The 27,584-nt window shown below is 42.0% G+C and overlaps 9 protein-coding genes across 9 annotated transcripts; 4 read left to right on the forward strand and 5 right to left on the reverse strand.

Annotated features, from left to right (window-relative positions):
- Nucleotides 1–2,053: 2,053 nt before the first annotated feature.
- Nucleotides 2,054–2,266, reverse strand: EAE98_006444 (uncharacterized protein; the record flags this gene model as incomplete). Its single annotated transcript, XM_038954067.1, has 1 exon — nt 2,054–2,266. One exon carries the CDS (start codon nt 2,264–2,266, stop codon nt 2,054–2,056), a length of 213 nt encoding a protein of 70 aa, XP_038809312.1.
- Nucleotides 2,267–2,870: 604 nt separating this feature from the next.
- Nucleotides 2,871–3,923, forward strand: EAE98_006445 (uncharacterized protein; the record flags this gene model as incomplete). The annotated part of the gene is made up of 3 exons (XM_038954068.1): nt 2,871–2,908; nt 2,990–3,092; nt 3,246–3,923. The coding sequence occupies 3 exons, from the start codon at nt 2,871–2,873 to the stop codon at nt 3,921–3,923; spliced, it is 819 nt and encodes a 272-aa protein (XP_038809313.1).
- Nucleotides 3,924–5,503: 1,580 nt separating this feature from the next.
- On the forward strand, nt 5,504–7,012 carry EAE98_006446 (uncharacterized protein; the record flags this gene model as incomplete). The annotated part of the gene is made up of 1 exon (XM_038954069.1): nt 5,504–7,012. The coding sequence occupies one exon, from the start codon at nt 5,504–5,506 to the stop codon at nt 7,010–7,012; it is 1,509 nt and encodes a 502-aa protein (XP_038809314.1).
- Nucleotides 7,013–7,774: 762 nt separating this feature from the next.
- EAE98_006447 (uncharacterized protein) lies at nt 7,775–9,076 on the forward strand (the record flags this gene model as incomplete). The annotated part of the gene is made up of 1 exon (XM_038954070.1): nt 7,775–9,076. The coding sequence occupies one exon, from the start codon at nt 7,775–7,777 to the stop codon at nt 9,074–9,076; it is 1,302 nt and encodes a 433-aa protein (XP_038809315.1).
- Nucleotides 9,077–9,435: 359 nt separating this feature from the next.
- Nucleotides 9,436–10,448, reverse strand: EAE98_006448 (uncharacterized protein; the record flags this gene model as incomplete). The annotated part of the gene is made up of 2 exons (XM_038954071.1): nt 9,436–10,084; nt 10,144–10,448. The coding sequence occupies 2 exons, from the start codon at nt 10,446–10,448 to the stop codon at nt 9,436–9,438; spliced, it is 954 nt and encodes a 317-aa protein (XP_038809316.1).
- Nucleotides 10,449–11,004: 556 nt separating this feature from the next.
- EAE98_006449 (uncharacterized protein) lies at nt 11,005–11,986 on the forward strand (the record flags this gene model as incomplete). The annotated part of the gene is made up of 2 exons (XM_038954072.1): nt 11,005–11,722; nt 11,784–11,986. The coding sequence occupies 2 exons, from the start codon at nt 11,005–11,007 to the stop codon at nt 11,984–11,986; spliced, it is 921 nt and encodes a 306-aa protein (XP_038809317.1).
- Nucleotides 11,987–14,192: 2,206 nt separating this feature from the next.
- On the reverse strand, nt 14,193–15,830 carry EAE98_006450 (uncharacterized protein; the record flags this gene model as incomplete). The annotated part of the gene is made up of 2 exons (XM_038954073.1): nt 14,193–15,086; nt 15,150–15,830. The coding sequence occupies 2 exons, from the start codon at nt 15,828–15,830 to the stop codon at nt 14,193–14,195; spliced, it is 1,575 nt and encodes a 524-aa protein (XP_038809318.1).
- Nucleotides 15,831–18,448: 2,618 nt separating this feature from the next.
- Nucleotides 18,449–21,241, reverse strand: EAE98_006451 (uncharacterized protein; the record flags this gene model as incomplete). Its single annotated transcript, XM_038954074.1, has 4 exons — nt 18,449–18,705; nt 18,760–19,008; nt 19,060–20,910; nt 20,968–21,241. 4 exons carry the CDS (start codon nt 21,239–21,241, stop codon nt 18,449–18,451), a joined length of 2,631 nt encoding a protein of 876 aa, XP_038809319.1.
- Nucleotides 21,242–23,849: 2,608 nt separating this feature from the next.
- EAE98_006452 (uncharacterized protein) lies at nt 23,850–27,308 on the reverse strand (the record flags this gene model as incomplete). The annotated part of the gene is made up of 6 exons (XM_038954075.1): nt 23,850–24,202; nt 24,255–25,322; nt 25,375–26,007; nt 26,100–26,865; nt 26,951–26,977; nt 27,036–27,308. The coding sequence occupies 6 exons, from the start codon at nt 27,306–27,308 to the stop codon at nt 23,850–23,852; spliced, it is 3,120 nt and encodes a 1,039-aa protein (XP_038809320.1).
- Between the last annotated feature and the right edge of the window lie 276 nt (nt 27,309–27,584).

A 27,584-nucleotide genomic window follows, 5' to 3' on the forward strand; every position in this document is an offset into this window, starting at 1 on the left:
CGGTGATTTATCAACCGTGGCAGTGTTGAAAGATAGTACTGGATTTGGTATTGCTAAGATTAGGCAGCGAGGTACGACAATTGTTTAAAGATCCTCGATGATACTTCAAGTGAATAAGCACTCATTCGTGCGGTAGAAAGTCGCGACAAACGTTTTGTACTGTATTATATCGACAAACTCTCAAGGAGTCGAAATTCGCGAAACGCGTCGACCCGTGATATTCTTGCTCCTTCTGGTTGCGGGCATGATAGCGGACCAATCATCGCTCATGATATATGATCGAATTGATTGTAGAGTTTACATGTAAATGCGACATATTTCTAGTGAATATTTGAACCACAGAATTATATATTTGCACAGTGATGCTTTAAATTGACACGACGGAGGTCAGAGCTTATTTAGTGCGCACAAGCTCACCGGGGAAGGTGTTCCGGGCCCCTTAGTCAGGAACAGTAGTGCAATTCCCAACGTCACCAGTCAATCCACAAAAGATATAGTAGGACAGATTTCTACTGAATTCACAATTTTAGGTCTAATTTGATCTACCAAACCGTTCCTATTGATATATTTCATCATAATATCCAGTTCATGATGTTGGCTGTTCCCACCCTTTTCTTTTTTCTTTTCAAGAAGTCAGACGCCTGTGTTGAAACTTGTTACCACAACTTTAACTCCGAGCCTTCTCAATGTGTCATCCTGATATTTCTTGAACAACGTTTTCTTCCTCTCTCCTTTCAATCTGCCAATATTCAAATTCTGTAAGCGTGAATCTCCCTTCCAACTCTCTAAGCATGATACTTCGAGATCTGTCCTGTTCGGAATCGAAGTGGCGGGATAACGAAGAAGGGAAAAGGGGGGCAGTCGAGGGTATTTTGAGTGGAGGGGTGTATAGTACACAAAGAGATAGTATGTTTGTATTCTTTGGAAGCCCAATACCATTCTTTTCACTTCGTTCTCGACTCTTGAATGTTTAGCAAAGAGCCGTAGGCGTTGGTCGCAACCTTATTTTGGTCGACAGTCACACCCACAGATGGTCCATGCTATAACTATCATGGAAGCATATATCTCTTTCTTGGAAAGCTTTAATTAACCAGCGCCTGCAATCATGACTCATTCGAGATGGTTCTGGTTTCGAGAACAATATATCAAGATTGTGCGGATCTCTTTACATGAAACCAATACGGAATAACATCAACATAGTTTAGCCCAGAAGGACCTCATACTGTTCCAGAGGACAGGTCATTGTGCATGATATCGATGAGAATTGTATTGAGATGTAGTTCTGTGACGCTTCCCGAAAGTTCTGAAGAAAAAGTTGCTTTGATTCGGTACTTTCCCTGGCACACTCCGCTTTAAAACTTCATAACGGTCATAAATTTGATCCTACATTTGAACAAACAAAAGTGCTATCAAGATTAGATACCCTTCATTGTAATCATTGATTGAAGTAATTTGGGACAATCAAACAGCTCGCCATGATTCAGTGTTCATGCCACTCCTCAGATTGAGAGTTACTATCAAAAAAACATCGGAACTTTTGATACCACACAAGGCTATTCAACACATAGCCATAGATTTTAAACAGATGTTCCACTTGTAGGAAGAACTCGATTTCAGAGTTTCTTGTTAGTAAACTCAGTAGTTGTCATCAATCACAAATACTAGACAGTGAGTAGAAGAGTAGTTTTTGATTCTGTGCAGCGACGAACTAAATCACTGCATCGCTGCACAGAATCACTGCGAAAAGACAGATTTGAACGATTCCACTGGGAAATTCACTCTCCTTGTCATGTTTAAGTAATCTTCGGCAAGTAAAAGTGACCTCGGGAGCTTTAGAAATAGCTTAAAGGACGGTGGGCGGTGAGAGCATGGGTAAAGTAGATATACTCTAATCAAATAGGGATTAGCGTCATTTCTTTACGCGATTTGAATAACTTCAGTTTCTCTTGCGACAAATTTTCTCTTTTCTTTTTTTCTTTTTTCTTCAGCCGAGATTAATCAAAAATTTGTTTCGATAACTTTCAACTTGACACTGCAGTGTCAATCTGGATCTTCATTCTCTCTCTCCTCCTCTCTCCTCCTCTCTCCTCCTCTCTCCTCCTCTCTCCTCCTCTCTCCTCCTCTCTCCTCCTCTCTCCTCCTCTCTCCTCCTCTCTCCTCCTCTCTCCTCCTCTCTCCTCTCCGCATTACACGTTGATTGGTGAGATCGCTGAATAGTGACGATTCCTTCCGGGTCCCACGAACGGCTCCAGCTGATGCTCATCATTGCTCGGAAATGCAACCTCTCCATACTTCTCTCCCACTTTAATCGCTCCTTGATCGATATACAAATGCTTCTTTGTTATATGAGCGATTTCAAGGTTAGTTCTCCGTTGCTACAAAATTATTTCACATAATAACGGCAGGAAAAATTAGGTATCTGAGACCAATTAATTTTGTGTTCTCCGATCTTACTTTCAAATACAAAGAGACCGTCTTTGCACCATTTTCATACACCACTCATATCCGAGACCAATTAATTTTGTGTTCTTGGGTCTTGATTTCAAACAGAAAGGAGCCGTTTTCACACTTTTTTCATATGTCATGAGAAATAAACAACCGAGTTCCCACACAATTTCATCAGAACTATCAACACCTTGCATTTTCATCGAATCCGCCCCCTCAAGTTCTGTCGAAATTCAGACAAGAAAGAACCTCGAACGAAAGAGGTACCAATAACAATGTAAGCAATCATTTACCTTCATTTGCCTGCAATTGAATTCTTTCGCTTTTCAGTAATGAGTGGATACTTTTCCCCTCAAATCAGTTTCAATTATTTCTTTTCCTTCTGATCAATCGAGTGGAACTTTTTCCCATCGAAAGATAACAGTATGGCTACTGCCCAACAGATCTCAAACTTGAGCGAGCTGTTCTACATTTGAGCGTTGGGGTTTTCTTGTTATCAATTTTAGCATGAATTCGACATTTACTAACAATCACAATGGTATAGGGAACACAGCGGTCCATTAGCACCATGGAAAACCGAAGAGCGAGCAAAGCAAAAAGAAGAGCCCAACTCTCGAAACAAATCAAAAGAGCCAAGAACTATCACTGTCTGTTCATCTAAATACATCCTGGCACGAGCCCGATATTTCAACACTTCACAGGTTACGCCAGAGCATGCTCGTCTGGGACTGCGCGTTCAGAGACAACAGGAACGATCGAACTCAATCTCTTACCATTTTGTGCTTCCAAGTTTACCGTAGAGCAACACCAGACGTCCCAGTGCCGATAAATTCTCTTCAAAGAATGCTTCTACTCAAACCAAATTTTCCTACTCGTCGGCAGCCTCGGTTTTTCTAGAAGAAGCGGATCAAATATCTTCAGCAGGTGGTACGACTGGTTTGCTCTCAATGTCTCAAAATGGTATTGAACATTCAAATGGTCGCCTGGTTTCAAGCAGTCTTTCAAAACAACACAGGGGTATTCATACTTCACCGAACCTTGCACATGTCACCTCGATGCTTGCCACAGAAGTCCCATCATCTACCATTGGTTCTTGTGTAATGCATGCTACTTCACCTTCAAAGATTGCTCCAGCAAAGCCTACAGCTTTCTTTCCATCATTGTGCCAACAACCTCCTGCTGCTGTGTTTAGTGTAGCTGCTTCTCCAAGAGTTTTACCTATCATCGATTCAAGTCTTTCTGTGGCAGCATCATCAACTAACATTGGCTGTGTCGCACTCAATGGTCATTTAAGATCGGAATTTCCAGCACAAGTTCAACTGTTCGATTCAATACCTGCCACAGCACTTCAAATTCCTGTTGGTCGGCCTGCTTTCACTTCAAATGCGTCTATGCAAGTGCTGCCTCGCCCTTCACCAGATGGAACTATCAATGAACTCATTGAAGCTGACAATCTTCTGATGTTCAATATTCCTTGATACAGTCTTGATCCGCGTACAGAATTATTGGAGCTCCAAGAAATGTGTCTACACCATCTAGATTCTACATATCTTGCCATTGTTTCAGGTGATTTAGAACTTTCTAATGATACTGACCTTGAATTTGGAGGACTCAATCTTCTTGTTGAACATGGCATCCAACTTAACCAGGTCACTTGCCTTGCTTGATTCCAGGACCTTTCGATGTTACCCACGGGGAGTTGATTGCGAAGCTGAATTTCCCGATATACAACGCAGCGCTGAACACACAATTTTCTCAGCCCAGTCATCTTTCACTCTTAGTTTCGAAAACATGACTGCTTAGTCTCGCAAATCTATGTCATTCCTCGATGTCTCCACTCGGGAGAGACAATCAAATAATCTCTCAGGATCAATTTGAGAGCAAACTTGAGATACTGTTCATGCTTCGAAACCTGGTGCACACATCTAGGGAAGAATAGGATGGGGTAGCTGCAAGTTGTTGGCTGTGAAATTGCTGGACTGCAAAGTTGCTCAGAATATGGGATTGTGGCATGGTGATGGGAGACTTTGCTTTATACAGTAATGATACTTATTAAGTAGAAAACCTAATGCATAAACTCTTGACGTGTAACCACAAGTCTCATGTGAATTCGATATCTTTGGCTGTACAACGATCTAATCCAAATTGTATTCCATAGACGAAATACCAATAGACGATTTATGAAGTGGATATATAGGAAAATGCCAATGTGCTCATGACTCGAGTTGTAACCACACTAACACAAAATTATCAAAATCCAGTAAACCAACCGATGCCTTTCTTACCTCGAAGAATCTGTCTTTCTGAATGACTAAAAAACATGTGAAGTTCGCGATTCAGAATTCTTGAAATAAAATAGAATGAAATAGAAATGATCTATCTTCGGTGCTGTTGAATTGACTCGGAAAAATAGATTTTCCGTGATGACCTTATGTGTCGGGACGAGCGGATTGCCGCATGTATTGTTCATGAGCACTCCAACAATCCAGAAGATATAGGCTAGAGTACTAAACTGCAACCTTGAATGCTTGTGACATGTCAACAAGTGCTGTGTCTCATGGCTATGGGCCAAGTGGTGGTCACCCTAAGTTGGGGTCGCCGATTTCCAGCCATCATTCAGGTGGTGAATGTCGCGAGTGTTGACTCTCCATTGGATATAAACTTTACGATGTGTGGCCTTTGAATGGGAATGGCTTTTAATTTTCCTTGTGGAATTATCATAATCTCATAATCAGTTAACTCTCGATAGGAGGGCGAAGAAATTTAAATGGAACGTGAACCATTAGCAACTGCACTGGCCAGCGCTTATGGCGTTTATTTGGGTGTCCATTGTCCTGGAAGTTTGACCTCGATGGTCATTCAGGCCGATATGTTTATTATTCTGTTGGCATCTAGACAAGGTCTAGTATAATGGCTCAACAGCAAATCCCTTATATACGGCAGTTCGTCAACAAATCATTCACATACGGTATTGTAGCATAAAATGTTATTTGCTTAATAACCACCAAGTTTCCTTGCTCATATCTTTCATTCTTCTCGATCATCAAGCTCATTCATAATGTCAACTGAAGGATATTCACCTGCCGATGTAATGCCTCTCGAGGGTTCGAGCCTTTTCTCCAACCTTCCCACTGAATTAAAATGCCGAGTTGTCGATTTACTTGCCGCAAAAGACGTCATCAATCTCCGTCTGACATCAAGAGCTTGGGGTGGAGTATCTGTCAATGGTCTTTTCAATGTTCGGACTGGAAATCATATCGAACATGGTGTATTTTCCATTCGACCACATATTGACGACATGACTCGATTACGATCTGTTGCTGGCTCGCCATGGCTAGCGAGAGTCATCAAACATGTGAAGATATATGTTGGAGATCTTGATATGTTAGAATTTGATCATGAAGTTCAGACTGTCAACAGATATACCAAAATCGAGAGTATGTTGACTTGCGAGAGGAAGGTTAATACCTTGTTGGAGCAGATTGTCCAGAATAGGATGAAACATTGTGATCCGGTCATGCTGTCTCATTCCCTTTCGAAACTATCATCGGTTAAATCCGTTACAGCCACCGCGAATGAATGCCCATTTTCGCCTTCGGAAATCAACTTCACATTAGCATGGATGCGACTCATGCGAAGATGGAATCGTGAGCCAGACGCACTTTACGACTCCTACGATACTACATTTCCTACAAGATCAAGTATCAGACATCTCAGTATACTACTTGCAACGCGGTTGCTTCAAAATCCTGTTCGCAATTTAGTACTGGATACTTTCCCAATCGATCTTTTCGCTAGTCGAGGCTTCCACGACGACGACGACCAAACCGGAACATCATATGAAATTCACACTGATTTCCTCCATGATATGCAAGACATGACGTCAAAAGTCGAGAACCTCCGAATTGGTATCAATCCTGTTAGCAGTAACGCAACAACTCACGAGCACACCGGAGTAATCGCTAAATCTATAAGTATGTTCATGGGATCCATGCAATCCCTTCGATCTATAGATATTACTTTAAACATGTCCTCTCGATTTCCGAGTGATTCAATGGAATTAACAACCCAGGATGGATTCTATTCCAATACATTCCCCCATCTCGAGCACTTTCGTATTTCCAAGGTAAGATCTTTCGATACTCCTTTCTACTCATTCATATTTCGTCATAAAGCGACTTTGAAATCGTTATCCTTAGGACATGATTTCTTCCTCGTTCCTCAAGATAGGCCCAGAGGATGTGTATCTGTCAAATCTATTCTTTTCAAATTGCGCAATGGTATGAAGTTGGAGAGATTCCAATTATTGATCAGGGCCAGTGATCAACATATCTATGATCAGGATTGGCAGATCGTCAACTCTCCCAATAATAAATTATCGGATGCAAAATTGTTCGAAATGTTCGTGCTGGGAAAATGGTCGTGGCCGATGATAAATGTGGATTATCCGCATTGGAGACGATTGGATGAGTGGAAAGGATGGGTTAGAAGAGATGGGTGGGACAAGCTAACGTCGAAGTCAAAGAGGGATATTAAGGAGTTGGATTGGCAGGATGGAAACGTATAATCGAAAAGTATAATTCTTCTTTAATCTTTTGATTTCTTTGGTTACTTTATTTGAGCAAAATTTGATCAATGAGTTCTCCAAGTGACGGTGTGAGAGTTCGATGAATGCCGAATCGTTCTTTCCTTTTCAAATAGCATGCTGAAATGAGTTATTAGTAGAACTAGATTTTCACTCTATACCTTCATTTCTCTCTTCTAATTTTTCACCATCCTCATTTTTCATCTCCATGGCTGTCATTTCCCTCTTTTGAAGAAGCTATCTAGTAGTACAAGGCTAGCTCATACCAGATACCAGCAAGATCTGTCAATGTGGGGCTTCTCCAAGACTTTAATATGACGTGCATCACTAGATTTCCGTCTTGACCTGTTTAGCTCGATCTAGGGCTGCATGATGCTTCTACTAATAGCTGTATCATGTGATTTTTCTGCGTCACGGCTAAGGATAGTCCTTGATGAGACGTTGATTGCTATGAGAAAGGAATGGTGAGGTGTGAATTAGTGCTGGATTAGACGGTTTGGGTTTCTATAGTATGGAAATGATATGCTTGTTTTTAATGACAGGTACGCTAGGTGGTGTTCCGAAAATATTATATAAAGAATTTTTTTACGGTTCAATGTCTTTAATATATAAAAATCGTTTGCACTCCAATCAAGCATATTAACCACGTATTATCTACTCCTTTCATCGTGTTGGACATTTACTTCATCTTAGACTTTTCAAATCTTAAATATTCTACTCCTATCAATCTCTGAAAGCATCAAAATGCCTAAATCCACATCCACCTCCACATCACCCCCCTCTCGACAAGAGTACTTCCCCGGAAGAAGTATTCCCACCGAAACCTTCCGCCTAATCACAAAGTACATCGACCCGGCCACTCTCCCCAGCGCCAGATTGGTAAGCCGTAGCTGGGCACTATTGATGCTAGAAGTGCTATTCGCACAGCGCGGTTTCTCCATATCACCTTTCAAAAATGGCATGCAAAGACTGGAGGAGGTGGCGCAAACCATTGCAATGCCATCGATCCATCACTTAGATATCGGTCTTGGAATTGTTGATAGTCGCAGATTGGGTTTGCATATTCTGCGTAACACGCCGTCGGTTTTGCTCGCGAAGATGTCGCAAGATGAGAGAACGCGATGGTTGCGGGATCGCTTGTTGGGAGAGTCGGATAAATATTTACGATATTGTCGCGGCGAAGCGTTTGCACGACTCTTGCTGCCTCTCAAAAATTTGTCTTCGATAACTATTTCGCATATTGAGAATCATATTTCTCCGAGCTTGTATCAGCGCCATGAAGAATTGTTGGATGATCCAGAAATGGACATGCAGATCTACACTCTGAAACAATGGGCCTCTCTACCTCCAATCAAGTTTCAGGGGGTTCTCGATATACTCACTCGTACGTCTCTATCTGGATCTATTGCCCTCAAACATTTGAAAATCGAATCGCTTCCCATTTACACATTCATGACTTGGGATTCAGAGAGGGCAATTGGCACTGATGTCTCTGCTCGATTCATTGAAGCTTTTTCTCATCTCGAATCACTTTCATTGGGTCTCTCATGCTGTGTTCCCAATGGACTTTTATCTTTGAATCCTGAGCCTTCATGTTTTCATCATAAGGCTACAAGTTTTATCGCCCAGTGGAATATATTAGCCATCGACACCATGTGTAAAGTTGTGTCTTCGATGAAGAATCTCAGGCAGTTAGATTTAAATTGGCAAATATCGTCTATTGATGAAGAAGAAGGGTGTATTCCCCAAAGGAACTCGAAAAATTTGAGACAGATGTGGAATGAATTATTTCTCGAAAGTACTTTTCCGAATCTCGAAACGCTGCGACTTTCTTGGTTCTGTATGGAAAAGATAGATCTCTTTACATTTCTGTACAGACATAAAGATACGTTGAAAAATGTAGATCTGGGAAATTATACTTTTGATAAAGATGATACGTCGTGTTCTTTTCATGAGTTTTTCGAGGGTATGGAGAAGTTGCTGGAGTTGGAGCAGTTGGAGTGTAGAGACGTGTATTCGATTTCGGCGAGCGTGAGGAAGAATTAAAGGAAGGGGAGAATGTATAAGGAGATAGTGAAGAAGTAGGGATTTGATAGGGAGGAATGAATGATTTTTGTACATAGAAAAAAGGGAGAAGAATCTAGTTGGAAATGATTTTCATAATTCCTCTGAGCACGATGTTTCGTGACGGTCCGCTGAGAATGTTGTGTCTTCAGAGATGATTGCCGAGGCCGGAAGGTTGAATACTTTCCTATAAATGTCCATGGTGCTTCGAGCGCAGCGAGCAAAGGGGGTTTGGGGGCTTGCCCCCATTAATAAGTGAAAACATGAATTTTGAAGTCTATTTTTATTCGTGAGATCACGTCTAAGGGTATATCGGACTGCAAACTCGTAAAAAATGATCATCAAGATGAAGTTTGCAATTCTCTTCTCTTGACAACATCCTCAACAACCTGTTCCAACCACCATGCATGAATCCTCGCATCACCTGTTAGTTCTGGATGGAAAGATGTCCCAAAAACATTTGCTTGACGAACGGCTACTATATCTCCTGCTTCGCTATTGAGTGATTCTTGAATTTCTGGGTTGGAATGGGTCGTGCGACCGGGAAGTGTGGCGAGGACTTCCACAGGAGCGGAGAGGATAGTATCAGGGTTTGGGATAGATTTTGAGTCGATTGGTAGAGAGGGTGCGATAACTGTGGAATCCAGTGTGGATTCTGAGATTTGGGCACCTGGAACGTGGGGGAGGAGCTTCTCCACGATAGGGGCTCGGATGAATATTGCAGAGAAAGGTGCAGGCTTCTCTTTGTCTTCTGGAGTAGAAAGAGGGGTAGAAGTAGGATCCACGTCTGATGAAGTCGGGTCTAAAGATGAAAGAAATGGTAGATCTAGATTGGCCGAGAAAGATTCTACTTGTCGACCAAAATGATTACGATTCACTCTAACATCGAGACCACCAATCAACTCCTGGCCACCGGCTTTCGTACGGTTTGCAGACTCGGCAAGTAGGATAAGACCTGCACAAGTTCCCCAAGTAGGATAGCGATGATATCTATCAAGTTGTTAGAATGAATACTGGATGAAGGGGGAAAAGTCATGTGGATGACTCACTTCACATAAGCTCTCAAAGGCTCGAGAAGACCGGATCTTTGAGCAACAAGTGAAATGGCAGTACTTTCACCACCAGGGATGATGAGTGCATCACATGAATTAAGTTCGGCTTCATTTCGTACTTCTATGAATTTGTATTCAATGGGCAAGTCTCCTTTTGGTGATTTTGACGTAGATTGGAGTTTGGATTTGGATTTAGTGGCGAGGATTTCACTGGCGGAACGGAGACATTGAATATGTTCATTGAAAGCACCTTGAAGAGCTAAAACTCCGACGGTGATGTTCAAAGGTTGGGTATTTGCCATATTAAGTATTGACGGGGGAGGAATGCTTTAAGGGAAAAGATATAAATAAAGTGATGGCTACGATATAAAAAATATATTCTCCACATGATTTTGATATATTCTCGGAACGAAAGGAAATAACGAATGCCAAGAAAACGATAAACTCAACCGATTACCGAAGAATATCCTTGTAATTTTACCCCAAAGAACTGGGTAGTGAAGTCACCCGAACAACCTTAATTATCGTCTGAACCAATCAAAATTGGATTATGTAAACCAATGAAAATTAATCCTCAACCATTTCTTATGCGCTCAAGGATCTCAAGATTTAAGCTTCACTTGTGTTCGTTCCTTCCCCTCCTCCTCAATCTCTTGAACCGCTTCGACAAAATATTGTATTGGTTGATTATCTTATGTCACTCTACTTCCCTCCTTGAGAGGGTCATTTGAACATTCGATTAATTAATCATCCAATCATTAAAAGGTTTTATTCATTTGTGCAAGATTAGCATAAACAAGTCAAGCTCTCAGTCATATTTTACATCTCCCTAGGTATTCTGGGTACTTAACTCTCACGATGTTCGCTCTTCTTTCTTACGCTACAAATCTTTCGATAATCTATACCGTCCTCACTCTATCTCTCTACATGCTCTCTCCTATCGTGCCTCTCGCGGGTTTCTTCGCTCGTCTCCTCGCCGGTTATATTTCCCTCGTCCTTTGCGCCTGTTATGGAGTCTTCATATCGATTCTCCTACGCCTCGTAGGAAACTATCGCATATCGCAATGGGCCGTTGCTCGCGCATTTAAATGGACAATGTGGTTAACTACCGGCGTAACATTCGTCGTCGAAGATCCGAACAATTATCTCGGTACAACACGTCCTGCCGTCTTGATAGGAAATCATCAAACCGAACTCGACGTACTTATGTTGGGCTGTGTATTCCCTCGATACTGTTCCGTTACTGCGAAGAAGAGTTTGAAGAATGTGCCGTTCCTAGGCTGGTTCATGAGTTTGAGTGGAACGGTATTTATTGATCGGGGTAATGCGAAAGATGCGCGACAGGCTATGGCGGGTGCAGCAAAGGAAATTCGAGAGGAAAAACAAAATGTTTACATGTTTCCGGAGGGAACGAGAAGTTATGCAAAGGATCCCACTCTATTGCCTTTTAAGAAAGGAGCTTTTCATTTGGCGGTGCAAGCGGGTGTGCCGATTATACCGGTCGTAGTCGCTTGTTACAGTAATGTTTTGCACGTCCAGAGCTGGCACTTCAAATCGGGGAGGATACCGGTCAAAGGTAGGGTCTCTGTTTTCTATGCGAGATTTTAGAGATGAAGCTAATTCTGGGGAAATTGTAGTTTTGAAACCAATCGAGACGAAAAATCTCACTTCTGCGGACGTCGAAGATTTGGCGAGAGATACGAGGGAATTGATGTTGAGGGAGTTGGTTGCTTTGACTTCGAAGACAGAGAGAAAGCCAATAGCTATGCCGACACAAAATGCGGATGGAGTTGTGAAAGCTAGTGGAAGGGAGCCGCAAGTGGAGCATCATATACTATGAGGGCTTATATGCTGTCAAGGAAAGGGCCGATCCTTAAAGGCAGATGGATAGCTACAGGACCGGATAGATCTCTACATGGAAGAGAGATGGCACAAGAAAAAAGGGTGGGTTGTACGAAAACGGAACACAAAAGGAAAGATGGGGAGTGGAAACAGGTCATGGAACATGAGATATGATATTCAGCACGCGAAAAGATTTTCTCTTGCATGAGTTTGGAGTACATGGACATGGAATATCAATGCGAATGCGAAAATTTGAAATTCAGATAGTGGTAGATACCCGGTAGAATTGGAATTTGATCTGAAGAACAAAATGGATGTCGTTATGAAATTCTATACTGCACAGAAATTTGGATGATGCATGGCCTAGAGCTCAAGTCCAAATTCAAGTGGGAATTCCAGTTTGATGTCCAATATCCAAGGTGACCCCGCTCTCCCACCCATAGGTATTTTTCCTGGTCTTCTACCTTACCTTCGTTATCTCTCATCTTCATTTGACGTTTTTGCTACGCCTGAAGACTGGTTCTCTTCTTGCATGGTTTGCAAATATAGAGGCAACTATTCCGTGTTCTTTGCTAGATACTAGGTGGTTTATTCGAGTTGATAAATGCGATTCGTGTGAGATGAATGAGTAGTTCTGTATATTAAGGCTAGATTTCCACTTTGATGTGGGATTGAGTAGGTGGTTGGAGATGGAGAGTGAGAGATGGAGGGAAAAGAAGGAAACATAGAGGGAGAAGGGAAGGAGAAGGCAAAATAGTGATGGTGTGGAAAGGCAGAAAACAGGATTGAAGTGAGAGCGGTTCGGGACTCTCGTAAACTGCAGGTTTTACCTGGTATTTTGAAGCAGGTTTGGAAAGTTTCGATATTTGAGATGTGTTGTCGCAGATGAATGGGTTGCCTAGTAATCAGATTAAGATTGGCTGTTCTCCTTGCGGTATATCTATTGTTGAAGTCGAATTTGGGACTGAGCGTGCTGTTGATGAAGATGAAGAGAAATGGTATTATGATGATTATTGCCCATGAAGAACTCGGAAGATATGGGGGTTGAAGATATTGAAAGATGTGAAGGAAAGTACCTATGTACTGACCAGAAAGCTTGATCTACATACCATGAAAGAACGTGACTTGCTCCCATAATCATAATGTGCCCAGCTGACTCAAATCAACCTCACCTTGCAAAGGGTGAACTTCGGGAGTCGGATTTTGTTAATGCCGATACAGCATCTCTTACCACTTATTAATATTCTCCCCTCTATCAAACTTACACATGTAGAATCATAGACCACCTTTTACAATACAAAGTCCTTGAGACACAAAAGTTGTTATTGTGGTGTCAGATCATACTCTTTCATAAAGTATCAGGAATTCAGGTTTGAAGATTGGTTTTTGATCGCTCTTGACTTGGAGATGGAGTATTTGATACTTTGTCCGAAGAATTGCTTTATTTTATCAAGTGGAGCTATCACTTGAAGCAGTAACTGCTCAGTAGTCATACTTATACTTATTGAAGACAACGACCACGCCAACTTTTCGATATTTCGAAACAAACACCTTGGATATTATCGAGGATGCGGTAATCTATCTAGCCACTTGGCCTTGCAAAGAAAGACCTCGACAAATGCCGACGAAGGATTTGGGATACAAGTGTTCTGGCTAGCGACTCTTGCTTCTTGAGAGTCAACTAGTGGAGTCGAGTGAAATATAGGAGAAGGTGAAAGAAGGGGATTTGCTCGATTAGTATTTGAGACCGCTTCACCTTCCTTCCACATGGCGGGTTATGTTATGCCCTTGGCTTGTTTCACGCGCACTTGCAGTGTATACTGTGGGAAGAAGATATGAGGATATGCTAGCGCATTCTCAGAAAAAATCGGCCGATTTCCTGGTTGTTTGGACTTTGATGGTTGAGAATGGGCTGCGGAAGTGGTTTGTGTGGTGATTGCATGTGGGATCGCAAGAGACTACTCAGCGTCACCCTCACTACTACTACCAAGAAGTGTTCTCTCAAGGTTGTCAAGACACTATTTATTGCAAGGATGCTGAGCCACGATTCATTGCCTGGTTAGTTTAACGGTCAAGTGTCTAGTTGCAATTTTGACTGAATTTTCTTAAAAAGAATTATAGATACATTATCCCTTCCTTCATCTCTTCATCATCTCTCCATTATTTCCTCTCCTGTTCGTACACACGCCCTGCCCGCCTTAAGACTAGTTACGATATTCTTCCGGAAGATGCGTTAACATCTTTGAATAGAATTCTTCGCTGAAGTCAATCCTTCCATTGTCTTTCTTCACCTTTTGGCCCTCCATCGCTGTGTAATCTCTAATTCTTATGTTCTCCTTGGCCACAAGCCTATCACCACCAACTCTTGTTTGATCAAGATAATCCGAAATCAACTTTTTCATAACCTCCTGCTCTTCTGTACGAAAAGGTCGGGGGTCTCGCCAATTAGTCTGAGGCAGTATATTCGTGAGTGTTAGTGTTTGAAGATTCCTGAACATGACTAAACTGCCATTTGTGAAAACTTCTGGTATGAGAAGAGAACGATCTGCATTGCTATTGACGCGAAGAGAAGCGGGAAGAAAATCGCCATGACGATCTCGAATATCTCGAATTTCCAAGTGACGGATACTCTTCAAGCGTTTCCTGTGCTTCTCGTCTATTTGATTATACCATTCAAGGGTCTTTTCCATTCTGTTCTCTGGAGTAACATCTGAGATGGCTACTGCATCCTGTGGACCAAGAATCAGTTGTCTTGGCTGAGAATACTCTTTTTTGCGCTTGTCGTATGTTACCTGACCCTTATATATGTATCTTGATCCTTTCTGAAATTTCGGCTTATCTATAATAGTGTAGTAGCGTTTTGTTAGCTCGCGACTTTCGTAACATATCCTTAAAGTTATGGGTGGTTCGATTTGTTGATCTTCATTCCTGGGATTGCCCGCTCCAATCACAAGACCTAGGTGCTCTGTTTTAGGAGGAAAGCAATATTCCCAGATCATCCACCGCAGCTCAGTGGGCAGTTTCGGGAATTTGTCGAATATCGCAAGCTTTACATGCAAGTATGGGCTCTGGCCGAACCCGGGAGAAGAATTACAATCCTAAGTAAAATTTAGTAATCATTTCAACCGAAAAGAAATCTATGCAAAGGAAATCAATCTCACCAAAAACATGTAATGTACAACATTAAGCTCCGGTTGCATACTTGGTAAATTCCAAGTCCTTTCAAGAAGATCTCTAATGCGTCTAAGAACATTTCTTCGTTGCTTCATGGAAAGATGGGTAATTTGACGCCTTTCAATGGGTGGCCGAGAAATTGGTTCCCAAAGGCTGAACGATCCGCCACATGTAGCGCCAGTGAAAACCGAATCTGAAATTCTCGAAACTACCAGCATGATTGAATCTCTTGTGATGGAAGATCTAGGAACATCAACTGTACCGTGATCGGTTGTAGTTATTGTTCCCCCCTGGTGATCTTGCCAACTAGGTCGTGTGTCAGGGTTAGCAGGTTTGTAGCGATGTTTGGCGGAGATGTTATTGCTTGAGCAAAGTTGATTGCGAAGATCGTTCAACTCCCTTTGCTTTTGTGGATTCCTCGAAAATTCGATGTAGGGGTCCACGTTTGTACTCCAATCCGCGGGGTATTCATCAAAAATACGCGAAGGAAATTCTTTATCGGCATCGATCCACACTGTCGTGCGGGTATGGTTGTTGGCCCAGTGTTCAACATGTACTTCATTGGCGAGTACAGATCGGTAATAGTAGTTCTCGCAACCTCGGGGGTGATATGCGTAAACCACCTTAGATACGTACTTCTTTTCTTGCTCTTCGTGGTATGAAATCATGCCAGGAGGCACAAATGTCTGGGCCCATGTCTCAGCTGCATCACGACGCAACTTCTGCCTGTCGAACTCGTCCTCTATAGTATTTGATATTTTTTGTGAACTTTTAAAAGCTTTTTTCTCCAATGCGCAGCCGTTCGAGTATGCTGTAGCAGAGCCATCTCTATTGTGCTCAGTGGACGTTTGGCCAGTATATTTTTCACCAGTGTGTTTGTAACCAATGTATGTTCCCTCATATGGCACGTTCTGGATAAAATTATCTGCCCAGTTTGACATATCCGGTTCGGTATCGGCGTTGGGATGATCGAAAGACAAGACATTTTCTAAATCTTGGTCAATTTCTGTAATGTTGTTAGAATGCTTCAACGATATGTGAATGGTGCTCAGATTACCTGATGGACTAGCATATTGTATATTCTCAGAGAGTGATTGGGATGCTAATGTCTCGTTCGACTCACTGAAGGAGCTTCCATTGTCTTGAACACGTATCTGTACGAAATCCGAAGGGGATGTCTGAACTGGCTCATTGCGGCTGACATGGTGATCTGATGGAATGCTACTAAAAACATTGAAACAAGTACTTGGATCAGGTGGAGCCGGGGGTGCTGAGGTACGCGACTGGTCATTACGAGCGGAAAGCATGTGCGGATGTGGGTTGAAGATAGCTAATTGACTTCGTGCTATACCGTTGTTGCGGTAGAATGGACTTCTTCGGTCAGTGAAGGCACGTTGAGTCGGACCGGTATCGAGTGATGTGTTGGAAATGGCTTGTTGATTTGGTGCCATTCTAGAGTTAGGATGGTATGAATTTCCTCCTTGGTTACCAAAGGCAAGTTGATTCGAACCTGCGTTGAGTGATGGGTTGAAAACAGCTTGTTGATTTGGTGCCATTCCATAGTCTGGATAGAATGAACTTCTTTCGTGGCCAGTGAAGATAAGTTGAGCTGGACTTGTACTAAGTCGTGGGTTGAAAGTGGCTGATCGATTTGGTGCCATTCCAGAGTTAGGATAGTATGAATTTCCTCCTTGGTTACCAAAGGCAAGTTGATTCGAACCTGCATTGAGTCGTGGGTTGGCACGTAGAGAACTTGGCGATGCGAACGTTGGAAATGCGTAGCCATCTGTGCCATTTTTAGTACTAGTCTGGGACATTGGGTTTGATTTCCATTTATTTACTGAAGGAATAATTACCTATATATTGATTGGAGCCACCGTGCATACCTGTATTGCCATTATCAAAGCCAAAGCCATTACTAAAATGCGGCAGATGGTTGCCCCGGGGCGTGGTCAGTTGTTGAGATCGATTGAGCCGGAAGTAAGAAGGTGCTGTATCGCCGGTTTGATGTTGATTATATCTTTCTGCCGTCAAACCCATCGGAGGATTATTAGGCAAGTAATAAGATGGCGCACTTTGTTGTTGATGATCATCTAGTACATTAGCACGTTCTGTATATTGTCACTGTATAAGGTTGTTAACTTACCAGCTTCCATTGATCTACCAAACTCATAATCAGCTGTTTCCGCACCAGGCATTGTTGAGTTCTGATTATCAGGTGGCCATGGAAGTGGGTTGAATCCGTCCATCTTGCTTGTCAAGTTATCCTTGTGTTGTTGTATGAAGAGATCTAAATGGGAATTTTGTTATGTTTTCGATAGCATATTAGAATTTATTTGTGTTGGAGGGATTTCTCGAGAGACTTTGTTTACGCGGGGTATCACATGATGATGAAATAACAGAGCTCAGGGTGAATATTGGATTTCTTGAACTAGCTGTATTCTATTTTCGTTTGCATTTTGGTTATCGGTTATTGGCTGTGCAGGGGTTTGTGAAGAGAAATGGGAGATCATTGGCTGTAGGGTCTATTTCAAGGACTGTGTGAGGTCAGGGCTTGTAAGTGCAAGATTTGGTTTATTTCGTATAGTTCCCACTAGCTTCTACGTTATGAATCTCGATATACAGTCTTTCACAGGAGAGTTTTCGGTGTATAAAGTACCTATAGTAGTGTGCTTTGAAGTCTGGTATAGCGGAATGCTTTCAGAGTTTCAACAGATTATATGCCCATCATTATCGGCGTGAACGCAAGATTTTAAACGCCTTTATGAAATTGAAGACTCCTAATGGTCTAGTCGTAAACTGAACTATGGGAACCCAAAGAAAAAGTGATTGTCTCGATTACTTTCTCCTCCAATTTCCCTATCTGCTGCGCTCACCAGGCTTTAAGTCTGATAGCGGCTCGTAGAAACAAGGCATATCTAATTCCACCTTCTCAAACATAACCCAGTCCTTTCCTTGTACTTTTCCTTGCTCTCCAAGTATTGCATTCTCCTCTGTAGAAGCCTTACTTCGTCTAACTCCATTGTTTTGTCAAAATAACCCCCAATTGTATACCACGAGAAGCGCCCCTTCTTCATCAAAAGAATGATGATTCCTAGAATCATACAAAATGCTAGTCAACGGAGCTTACTTTCAGAGTATCTAGACAATCAAGAGTTTGTGGTAAAGCCCATTGAAGTAACCCTCCGAGATGGCGAGGACATCGTGTAGACCAAAGCAGAGAGATCTTGATCGTGTATGTGTCTTCCCTATAGTTACCGGAGAGTTGTGAAAATGATACATACTTTTAATCTACTGATTCAACACTGGTATCTGATTCATCCCCCGCCTCAACATCTTGAGATGCAGAGTTCTTTGGATCATTCTGTGCTTCAACATCTTGAGATGCCGACTCCTCCAACAATTGAGAAGCGCTGTTGGCGATTGCAGACAGTAATTTCTGCGTCTTCGCTGGCTTTCTACGACGAATAGACTTGTTTACTCGGTTTGCGGACTGCGAAGAATCCTTTCGAGTATCAGATTTCTGATTCATGGCGGGATGTTCTGAAATGGTTAGAGATCTTCAATTCTATCATCTTAAAGGGGATTAAAACTTACTGAGCGGAGTGGAAGCCTGAGGAGTTTCCATCTGTAGTTGATGAGCGTTGGATGCCAATGTACCTGGTATAGTTGGTGAGAAATCCATAGCGGATCGAGTATCGGCTTCTTCGGAGTCGAGGGCTGCTCCCGTTTCTTCAACATTCGAGGTAGCCGTCGGGTTGCTATCAAACTGGAGTAGTTGTCTAGAACTAGTATCTTGTGGGGAGAAAGGGCCAGAATTGATTGCGTTGAATGGTTGAGCAGCATCTGGAATTTAGTTAAAAAGCTGCGCCAGTGGTGAAACAGTACTCAGCTTACAAGACAGGATTCGATCCTCTGAAGTATCCATCTGATCGCCATCTGAAGCAGGCATATCGCCTTGTTCGTTGCGGACTGTGTGCTCGTTTTGTGGCATATTGCTCAGAACATTAGCGGCATGTAAGTCTTGTTCGCTGTGGACTATATGCTCGTATGGTGGCATATCACCAGGAACAATAGGAACATTCGAGCCTTGTTCGTTGTGGACTATATGCTGATTTGATGGTATGTCTTCTGGAACATTAGGGACATCCAAGCCTTGATCGTTGCTGTATGTATGCTGGTTTGGTAGCATATTACCTGGAACATTAGGAACACCCAAGCCTTGTTCATTGCTGTATGCATGCTGATTTGGTAGCATATTACCTGGAACATTAGGAACACCCAAGCCTTGTTCGTTGCTGTATGTATACTGGCTTGGTAGCATATTACCTGGAACATTAGGGACACCCAAGCCTGTGCCTACTGGCCCTGGAGCTCTCTGATCACTAGCATAACCAGAAGGTGTATGAGGTACAGGGCTTTGCGTAACTCGGTCTGTATATTGATTGAACGCCACTTCGGAAGGTGTAGTGAGAGGATGGGAAGGTGTTGTGAAAGAGCCATCTCCATCATCTTCATCTTCATCATCATCATCATACATTTCATGATATTCTGCGTTAGGGCGAGAATTGTCTCGCTCTAGGATGGCGTTTATAGGATTCGTATAAGGAAGATTGGTTGGCATGCGGCTTCCGGAGCTTTGAATGGCTTGTTGTGTCGAAGCCATATTATTGTATAGCATATAGTCGTTACGTTGGACGGCCTGATACTGGGGAATATTCCAGGAAATGTTATTGCCGTGATTGGTATGGTGTGTAGGAACTGGGGTGTTCTCCGAAGCTTGACCAATGATACCTCCTTGATAGTTATTCATTGGATTCATCATACCTGTAGTCATACCCCGTTGATGAACTCTCTGACCCTGGGGTTGTGAACCGCCGTGATACTGTTGGGAGTAATAGTGATTTACTCTATTCATCATAGATGTAGCCACACCCGCTTCATTGGCTGGGGAGGAAAAGTTATTCATCAACATCGTGTTGACTAAATAGTTGTTCACTGTTGCATCATCATTAGAAAGCTCTGAAGATGGAGAAGAGGTAATCATCTTACAATTTTGAAATGCGCTCGAGTTGGATGGATGTTCTACACGATTATTCCCATTATGAATGCCTTGGTCTGCATTATCTCCCAAGTTGGATGGATGTTCTACATCATTATTTCCGTAACCTTGGTGTCCATTATTTCCCAAGTCGGATGGGTATTCTAGAAGATTGTTTCCGTAACCTTGGCGCGCATTATTTCCAAAGTTGGATGGGTATTCTAGACGATTATTTCCATAACCTTGATGCGCATTATTTCCAAAATTGGATGGGTATTCTAGACGATTATTTCCATAACCTTGGTGTGCATTATCTCCCGAGTTTGGAAACAGCGAAAAGTCGCGGATGTTGCGGAAGTTTCGGAGAAGCAACTCACGATTTTGACGTTGAGCAAGAAAGCTGTGGTGACTAGCCACCATTTGATTTGGCGGGGCAATCGAATTTTCTTGGTTTGGTTGTTGATGATTTGCATTTTGAATATCTTGGTATGCATTATCTCTCGAGTTGGATGGATCTTCTACACGATGGTTTCCATTATGAACACCTTGACGTGCATGATCTCCCGAGTTTGGAAATGGTGTTAACTCGTAGATGTTGTGGAGAAGATGCTCGTTACGCTGCCGATTTTGACTAAGCATGTTGTAATAGCTGGCTAGTTGACCTAGCATGGCATTCGAATTTTCTTGGTTTGGTTGCTGATTATTTCCTGCTTTGTTGATTAGCATGCATTCATTGTGTTTATACTATGAACGTGTCGTCTTACCAGTGAAACCTGCACCAGGCTGCGCACCTTCTTGTAACACGTCATGTGGGACTCCAGTAACAGAGCCAATTGAAGGGCTTCTTAAATATACTCCGTCGTCCAGGGCATATTGAATTCCAGAAGGTGGACTATCGGGCACATTGTTGGATGGTGAAATGGGTTGATTATTGAACTCGCCGGTACCCGCCATCCAGCGATGAATGCGGTCTGGGGATCTGATCAGAGTGCGAGTGTCTGGTCGCTGTGGCTGTGGTTCTTTGGGCGGGGAAGCCATGTTGAATGTCGATAGATATTGGTGTTTGGTGTCGAGGTTGATTTGATGTTGTGTTGTGTTGTATTGTATGAAGTTTTTTTTATTTTTGATTATCACTGTTGTTCTCTTGCGGAAGATTGCACATACGAAATGCGACGAATTTGCGGATATGAGCTAGTGTTTGTTTATACAGTCGCGTATTTTACCTCGTTTCAATAAATTAGTTAGGTTAGATAGAATTTAGATAATCTATGTTCAACACGCTAGTGAAGGGCTGATGTCATGGAATTAGGGCTAGATGGGTAATTAAGATGGTGGTCAATGCTAGGAAGTTTTATTGTGTGCTAGTAATCTGAAAGGAAAACTAGACAGGGAGGGACTTGGTGGAAAATTGATACTGCTTCATATTGTTCAAGATGATATGGGACAATCTAGGTGTCATGAAGAGATTTACAATTCTTTAGTCAATTCCTTTTTAAATGATGAGCTCCTTGTGCGCATCTACATCCTTCTAATTCTGATGGTCCAAAAGATTTTGACTAATTTTCACTCTAAATTAGCGTGGCTTTTTAGTGAGCAACCATTTCCGGAACGCTAGTCAAATAATAAAGCTAATACATTGTAAACAATCCTTCTACTATATACATCGCCAGATACCGCTATGTGAGAAAGCACACATAATCTTATCACCTACCTTATCTCATTGAAGAAGTAATTAACAATTTCTTTCCTTCTTCATTTTCCATTTCCTATTCTCCTCTTCATTCTCCCCCTTTATTCACTGCGGAGAGGGGACGAACGATACTCTTTACTCTCTCTTGGACTACTCTTCCTCGGGCATCAAGGAGTCCTAATAGTTATTTAACACTAGCACAACAAAAAGAGCTAACGGGTCAAATAGTAGCATCTAGACATAAATCAGCTAGTAATACGAAGATGCGCTTTTTATGAGTACTTCTCAAGCCTTTATACTAAGAAATGACAGTGTGGATATAGAAAGAAAACTCCTGATGATCTCCGCTTCCTCTCTCTTGAATCATGTGATCAATTATTGTGAGTGAGCCTACACCCCTATTATTTTAAAGTCCTTAGATACAAGAATGAAATCCCTTATAATCCTAGATCCTCTCTATCTGTTTTTCGGTCTATCACCCTCATTTCCAAACTCTACAATTATCCCAACTTCTATCATACAGTCACTCTCATATCCTTATATTCATATAGCATACAATATAATCTTACCACGTAGCCATAAATCACATCACCCCATCACCCCATACCCTACACCACACCAAGTCCTTCCACAATCCACAAAAATCACAGCACGAAGTACTCTAATTCCCGCAGATTCTAGAATACAAAAATCGAGATAAACGTGCAAAATTCCTCAGAACCGTATCATATCCCTCCGTTGCTCTCATATCATATACGCCTCTTTCTCCTCCCCCATTTCCCCTTTCCCCAGACGAATCCAAACCATAAATGTATTTCATCCCCATTAGAACGACCATTCTCCCCCCTCCTTTCTCCTTTCCCTCACTCAACAATAGAAGTATCTCATCTCCATCTCCATTCCCACACCCATCCCCCAACCCATCCCCCTCCCCCTCCCCCTCCCCCTCTCCTTCCAACACAAACAACAGCATCCCCCCAACCAACACACAAACCAACACACAAATCAACACACAAATCAGCACACAAATCAGCACAGCACAGCACTACCCAAACAACCACCAAATTTTCCCAAAAGATCAAAATATCAACATATCAACATATATGCTCTCAAAACCCATCTCACTAAAATTAGATATTCAATGTCCATTACCTCGATATCAGATATCACTAACAATATATCAATACGCGCCACAGTTTTACTAGACTATGTTTCAAGCAATAGGTTACCTATACTGATCCCTATCAACCAACCATTAAAAAAGAGAACCAACTTAAACATATAGCCCCTCTCTTTCAATCATTAAACCCCTCCCCCTCACCCTCCCCATCCCCCTCCCCCTCCCCTTCCCCACCTCATCTCATCTCATCTCATCCAATCCACCTCCACCTCCACCTCCACCTCCACCTCCATCGCCCAAGAACCCAGAGACTCAGGTACCTAGTTGGGCGACGGAAGGGAAGCACAGAGACACCTAACAACAAATACGAATTGATCAAAATCAAAATCTCACTCGATAGACATCACACATGCAGCGGTTATATCCCTCCCTGCCTTTGGTCTCCCATTCAGAACTTCAGAAGCTCAAGACTCCCAAGAAATACCTACTATGCATAGCTCACAACCCAAAATTCACATGCAAAGCCATTCTTCTTTTTGTCTAACTCATTGCAATTCATTTAAAGAAGATCGCGGGTATCTACTAGACCAGATTGAACCAAGCCAATCATTGTACAATACAATGTAGCCAACTATCTATCTACCTTCTCCAATCCCCCCTAGTAATACCAAACCAAATCTTCTCTCAACTCCTCATCTATGCAAGACTGCAATTAGATTCAGTCCAATAAAATCATGTACTTTAGCCTAGACGCATCTATTGCGTTGGTATATCCGCCAAGATGCGGATGGATATTCTATCCTTCACACCTTGTTTCAAACCTGATCACTCCATATTTATAACTTTGCATCCAACTCCTCAAACTCACTAATATGCTTGACCGGCTGTGGTCCAGCAGTAACTTGCAACATACCCTTGAATTGTCGTACATCCGTGATGACATATGGTACAGTACCATTGCCTTCAGCTTTGACGGCAATAGCTTCTCCATCTTCAGCATCTTTACGATCCTTATTGATCGCAAGAACAGTTTGTTCCTCTGGTTTTGCTTCTGGCAAAGAGGTTCCTTGAGCAATGAGGTGAATGGAGAGTTTAGAACGAAGTGGAGAGGATGGTAAGATGAATTGATTATAGAATTGGATCATATCTTCTTTGGTGAGTGCTTTGACATTGGCGGCATCATGATGGACTTTGGAAGGGGTCAGTTACTTTAAGTCAATAGTGTATACGGAATAACTTACCAAGCTCAAAATCAAAGTACTCATAATCAATATGAGACCACAAACGATTTGATTCTTGATCCAAATTCTTCAATTTCTCCAATCTTTTGGTAATCAAACTTCTCTTGTGTCCTTCAAATTCGGAATCTGACATATTCTTGAGGATTTCTGAGTATCCAAGCAAGAAATAATCGATCCGCTCTTCAAGATATTGTGGAGTTTTCTCACTTTGGATGATAAATCTATAAGCGATGGTAGTAGTAGTTGTCGAACAACCACTGAATACAACATATCCCAACTGCTCCTTTGTTCTTAATTGATCAAATGCTGGTTCATGAGTCATTTGATCGAGGAGAAGAGTCTTGGCTCGTTGAGGACGAACAGCCTTATCTCCAACAGATAGAACATATTCTATACAGTGGTTGACATTGGCTGGATCTTTCAAAGTCTTATGATAAACGAAATTGGCACCAGGTGGGAAGACCAAAGATCTACCTATTGGCCATTGAGTTTGTGGTAAGACTCTTGGCTTCAAAATACTTTCAGTTAAATCAGCCAATTTCAAAGCATCCTCCTTGTACAAGTTTCCATGTACAAAAGTTTCAATGTGCATCTGTCTTAATAGATGGGGGTAAAATTGTTGAATGTCGTCCACAGTAACATGTGGTAATTCGGCTAGATATTGCTCATTGATGTAACCTTTTTCGCTACTGAGCCATCTCATATAATCACCGACTTGATTGTAAGGTTGTTGAAAGTCCCAGTTCTTCAAACCTCTTGCCAATCTCTCCTTGATAATTTGGAATCGATCTTCTTTGACTTCAAGATCTCTCATGGTAGTCAAGACCTTCTCCAAAAGAACAGGGAGTTTATCATTGTATCCGGAAACGCTAATCTCCAAACCCATTGAATGACTTGATACAGAGTATTCGAGTCCTGCAAGCTCAGCATCATAGGCGTATTGCTCCAATGCATCATAAACCAAATCTGTATACATTCTTGCTTTGAGAGAATTTTCTGCAGTGGCCATCGGTAAAGGATTTCTACACTGGATGAAAAGATTTGCTTTTGGAACCCAGAAAGTATCATCTAAATAACGAATTAGCTATGAGGTTTTTGTATCAGAAGGGAAATTACTGACCTTTCTTGAACCATGTTCTTACAGAGTCATCATTTCTGATCAACTTGGGAGATATGGCGGGTATTTTAACCTCCTTCTTTTCGACCTCGAGTTTAGTTGGAATGAATTGATTTACATGGGGTAAATGTAATTCTGGGAAACGTTCTCCTTTCTTGCTCGTAGCAGCCTTTTTGATTTCTTCCAAGAAGTCCGCTGGAATTTTCTCATATTTGTATTCTGTACCATACCACTTCTCTTTTGAATCCCAACCACCTGGGAAAGTTTGAGAAGAGATTTGCATACGGAAGTTGTCAGCTCTCAAGCAATTGAGTCCAGCAGATATTTTTTCTCCATCAAACTTTCGTAGTCTGCTATGGCCACTGAGTAACCATTCTCGAGGTAATGGCGTCTGCATGACAGCACTGATTTTGCTAGTAAATCTGCTAGCTGGAGTCTTTTGCTTGAATTTGAAATCGACATCGGCTAAACCCTTTTGCTCGTCAAAAATCCATTCTTGTGGTGGGCTATCTTTGAGTAATGCGATATATTGGAAGAAAACCTTGACAACTTCCTTGTAGTTCTTGAGACCGTCTTCTGTCAGACGTATTTGACAACTGAACAAACTAGGAGTTCCAGGACATATTGCATAGACACCTAAAAAGAATTAGTATAAATTGGAGTTTTTGAACGGGACAAGATTTGCAAAAAAGAAACCTCTGAATTGAATCAAATAAAGTAAAACTTACCTGCACTTAAAGCATTTGCCCAGCCCTTAGACTTGATATAAGCCATAATACTACCTGGTCCTTCATGTCCAATAAGATGTGTCAAATATCGACTTGGTTGAGATTCGAAAAGAAGTTCCTCATCAATGAATGGAATGGTAATGTCTAAAGTTCGAGAATCCATGACTGGTTTAGCAAAACATTGGGTCGAAAGTTGGTCTGGTCCATAAGGCTTTTCATCCTCCCATCGATTTTGTGGCAAATCCTTATTTCGTACACCGGCGAAAAGATCTGCCGCCCATGATTCCAACTTATCCAATGGCTCTCTTCCCAGTATGACAAGCTTCATGCGATTTGCAGAGTAATGCTTTTCGTGGAATTCCATAAACTTTTCCCGCACATTGATTCCCCGCGATTCTGGTTGTATTTTTAAAACCTCCAAATTTCCTGTCGAGAAGTGGCAATAAGGATGTTTAGGATTTGATAGTGATTTATCCAATTGATGTAATCTCCATTGATCACTCTGTAAGTTCTTCTTGTTCTCCGAATCCACAGCCTTTAATTCTCTGTCCAAAGTCGAGTCGAGGAAAAGAGGATCTATGAAGAATTGCGCGAATCGATCGAGAGCACCATACAAAGGCGAAGGGGTCGAATCTTTTGCGTCTCCATCCTCCCCCGATTTCGCAGCAACCTCAAAATAATAATTTGTAGATGTGGCACCGGTATATGCATTGGAACTTCCAGAATGTGAGGAGAGGTATTGTGAATAAGCATTTTCAACAGGGTACTATTTAAATTGTCAGAATTGTGATCAATTAATGTGGAAGATGTGCGAAAGTGCGCCACCTCTCCAGACAAAGGGTATACAGTACCTTTTTAGTTCCCATGAAAAGTAGATGCTAGAAAGGAATTACATGTCAGCTTAATCTCTCATAGCATTGAGATAATCATATTTACCTCTACAGCATGCGCCATACCAGGGAAATCTTCAGGATCACTGAAATTCCCCACATTGACGTCCATGGCTGCTGATGCTTTATCTGTTTCAGCATCATGAACGAGGAGAACCTCTAGCTGGTTGGGAAGCTTAATGACTCGATAAGAACGATCATCTAAGCTGGGCGTTTCAAGTCGATCGGTGAGTCTCTCCACAAGTCTATGATGTACTCTCTGTTCTCTCAAAGGACTGTCGGGAGCGATTGGGCTCTTTGGTTGTGTTAAATTCGACATATTTGCTGTGAGGGTCGAAGAGGACCTGGAAAAGAATGACGGAGATTTTAAGGATTGTAAAGAAGGAAAATTGGTATTTCGAAGTCTCAACTTCTGGTGGTAACTTGCAAAAGGTGAATGAGAATACTGGTGTTGTTTCACCCCGCCAAGGTTGATCTTGGATTTCGAACCAGTGAATGATGGATATGGGTCCAAGGTCTGTGCGAAGGTTGATAGGAAGACGGGTTTCCGTGCTTGACCGTTTAACAAGGCGTTGAAGTGAAAGGAGTGAAGGTA

Source organism: Botrytis deweyae (genome assembly GCF_014898535.1).
Source record: "Botrytis deweyae strain B1 chromosome Unknown BDEW_014, whole genome shotgun sequence".
Lineage (NCBI taxonomy): Eukaryota > Fungi > Ascomycota > Leotiomycetes > Helotiales > Sclerotiniaceae > Botrytis > Botrytis deweyae.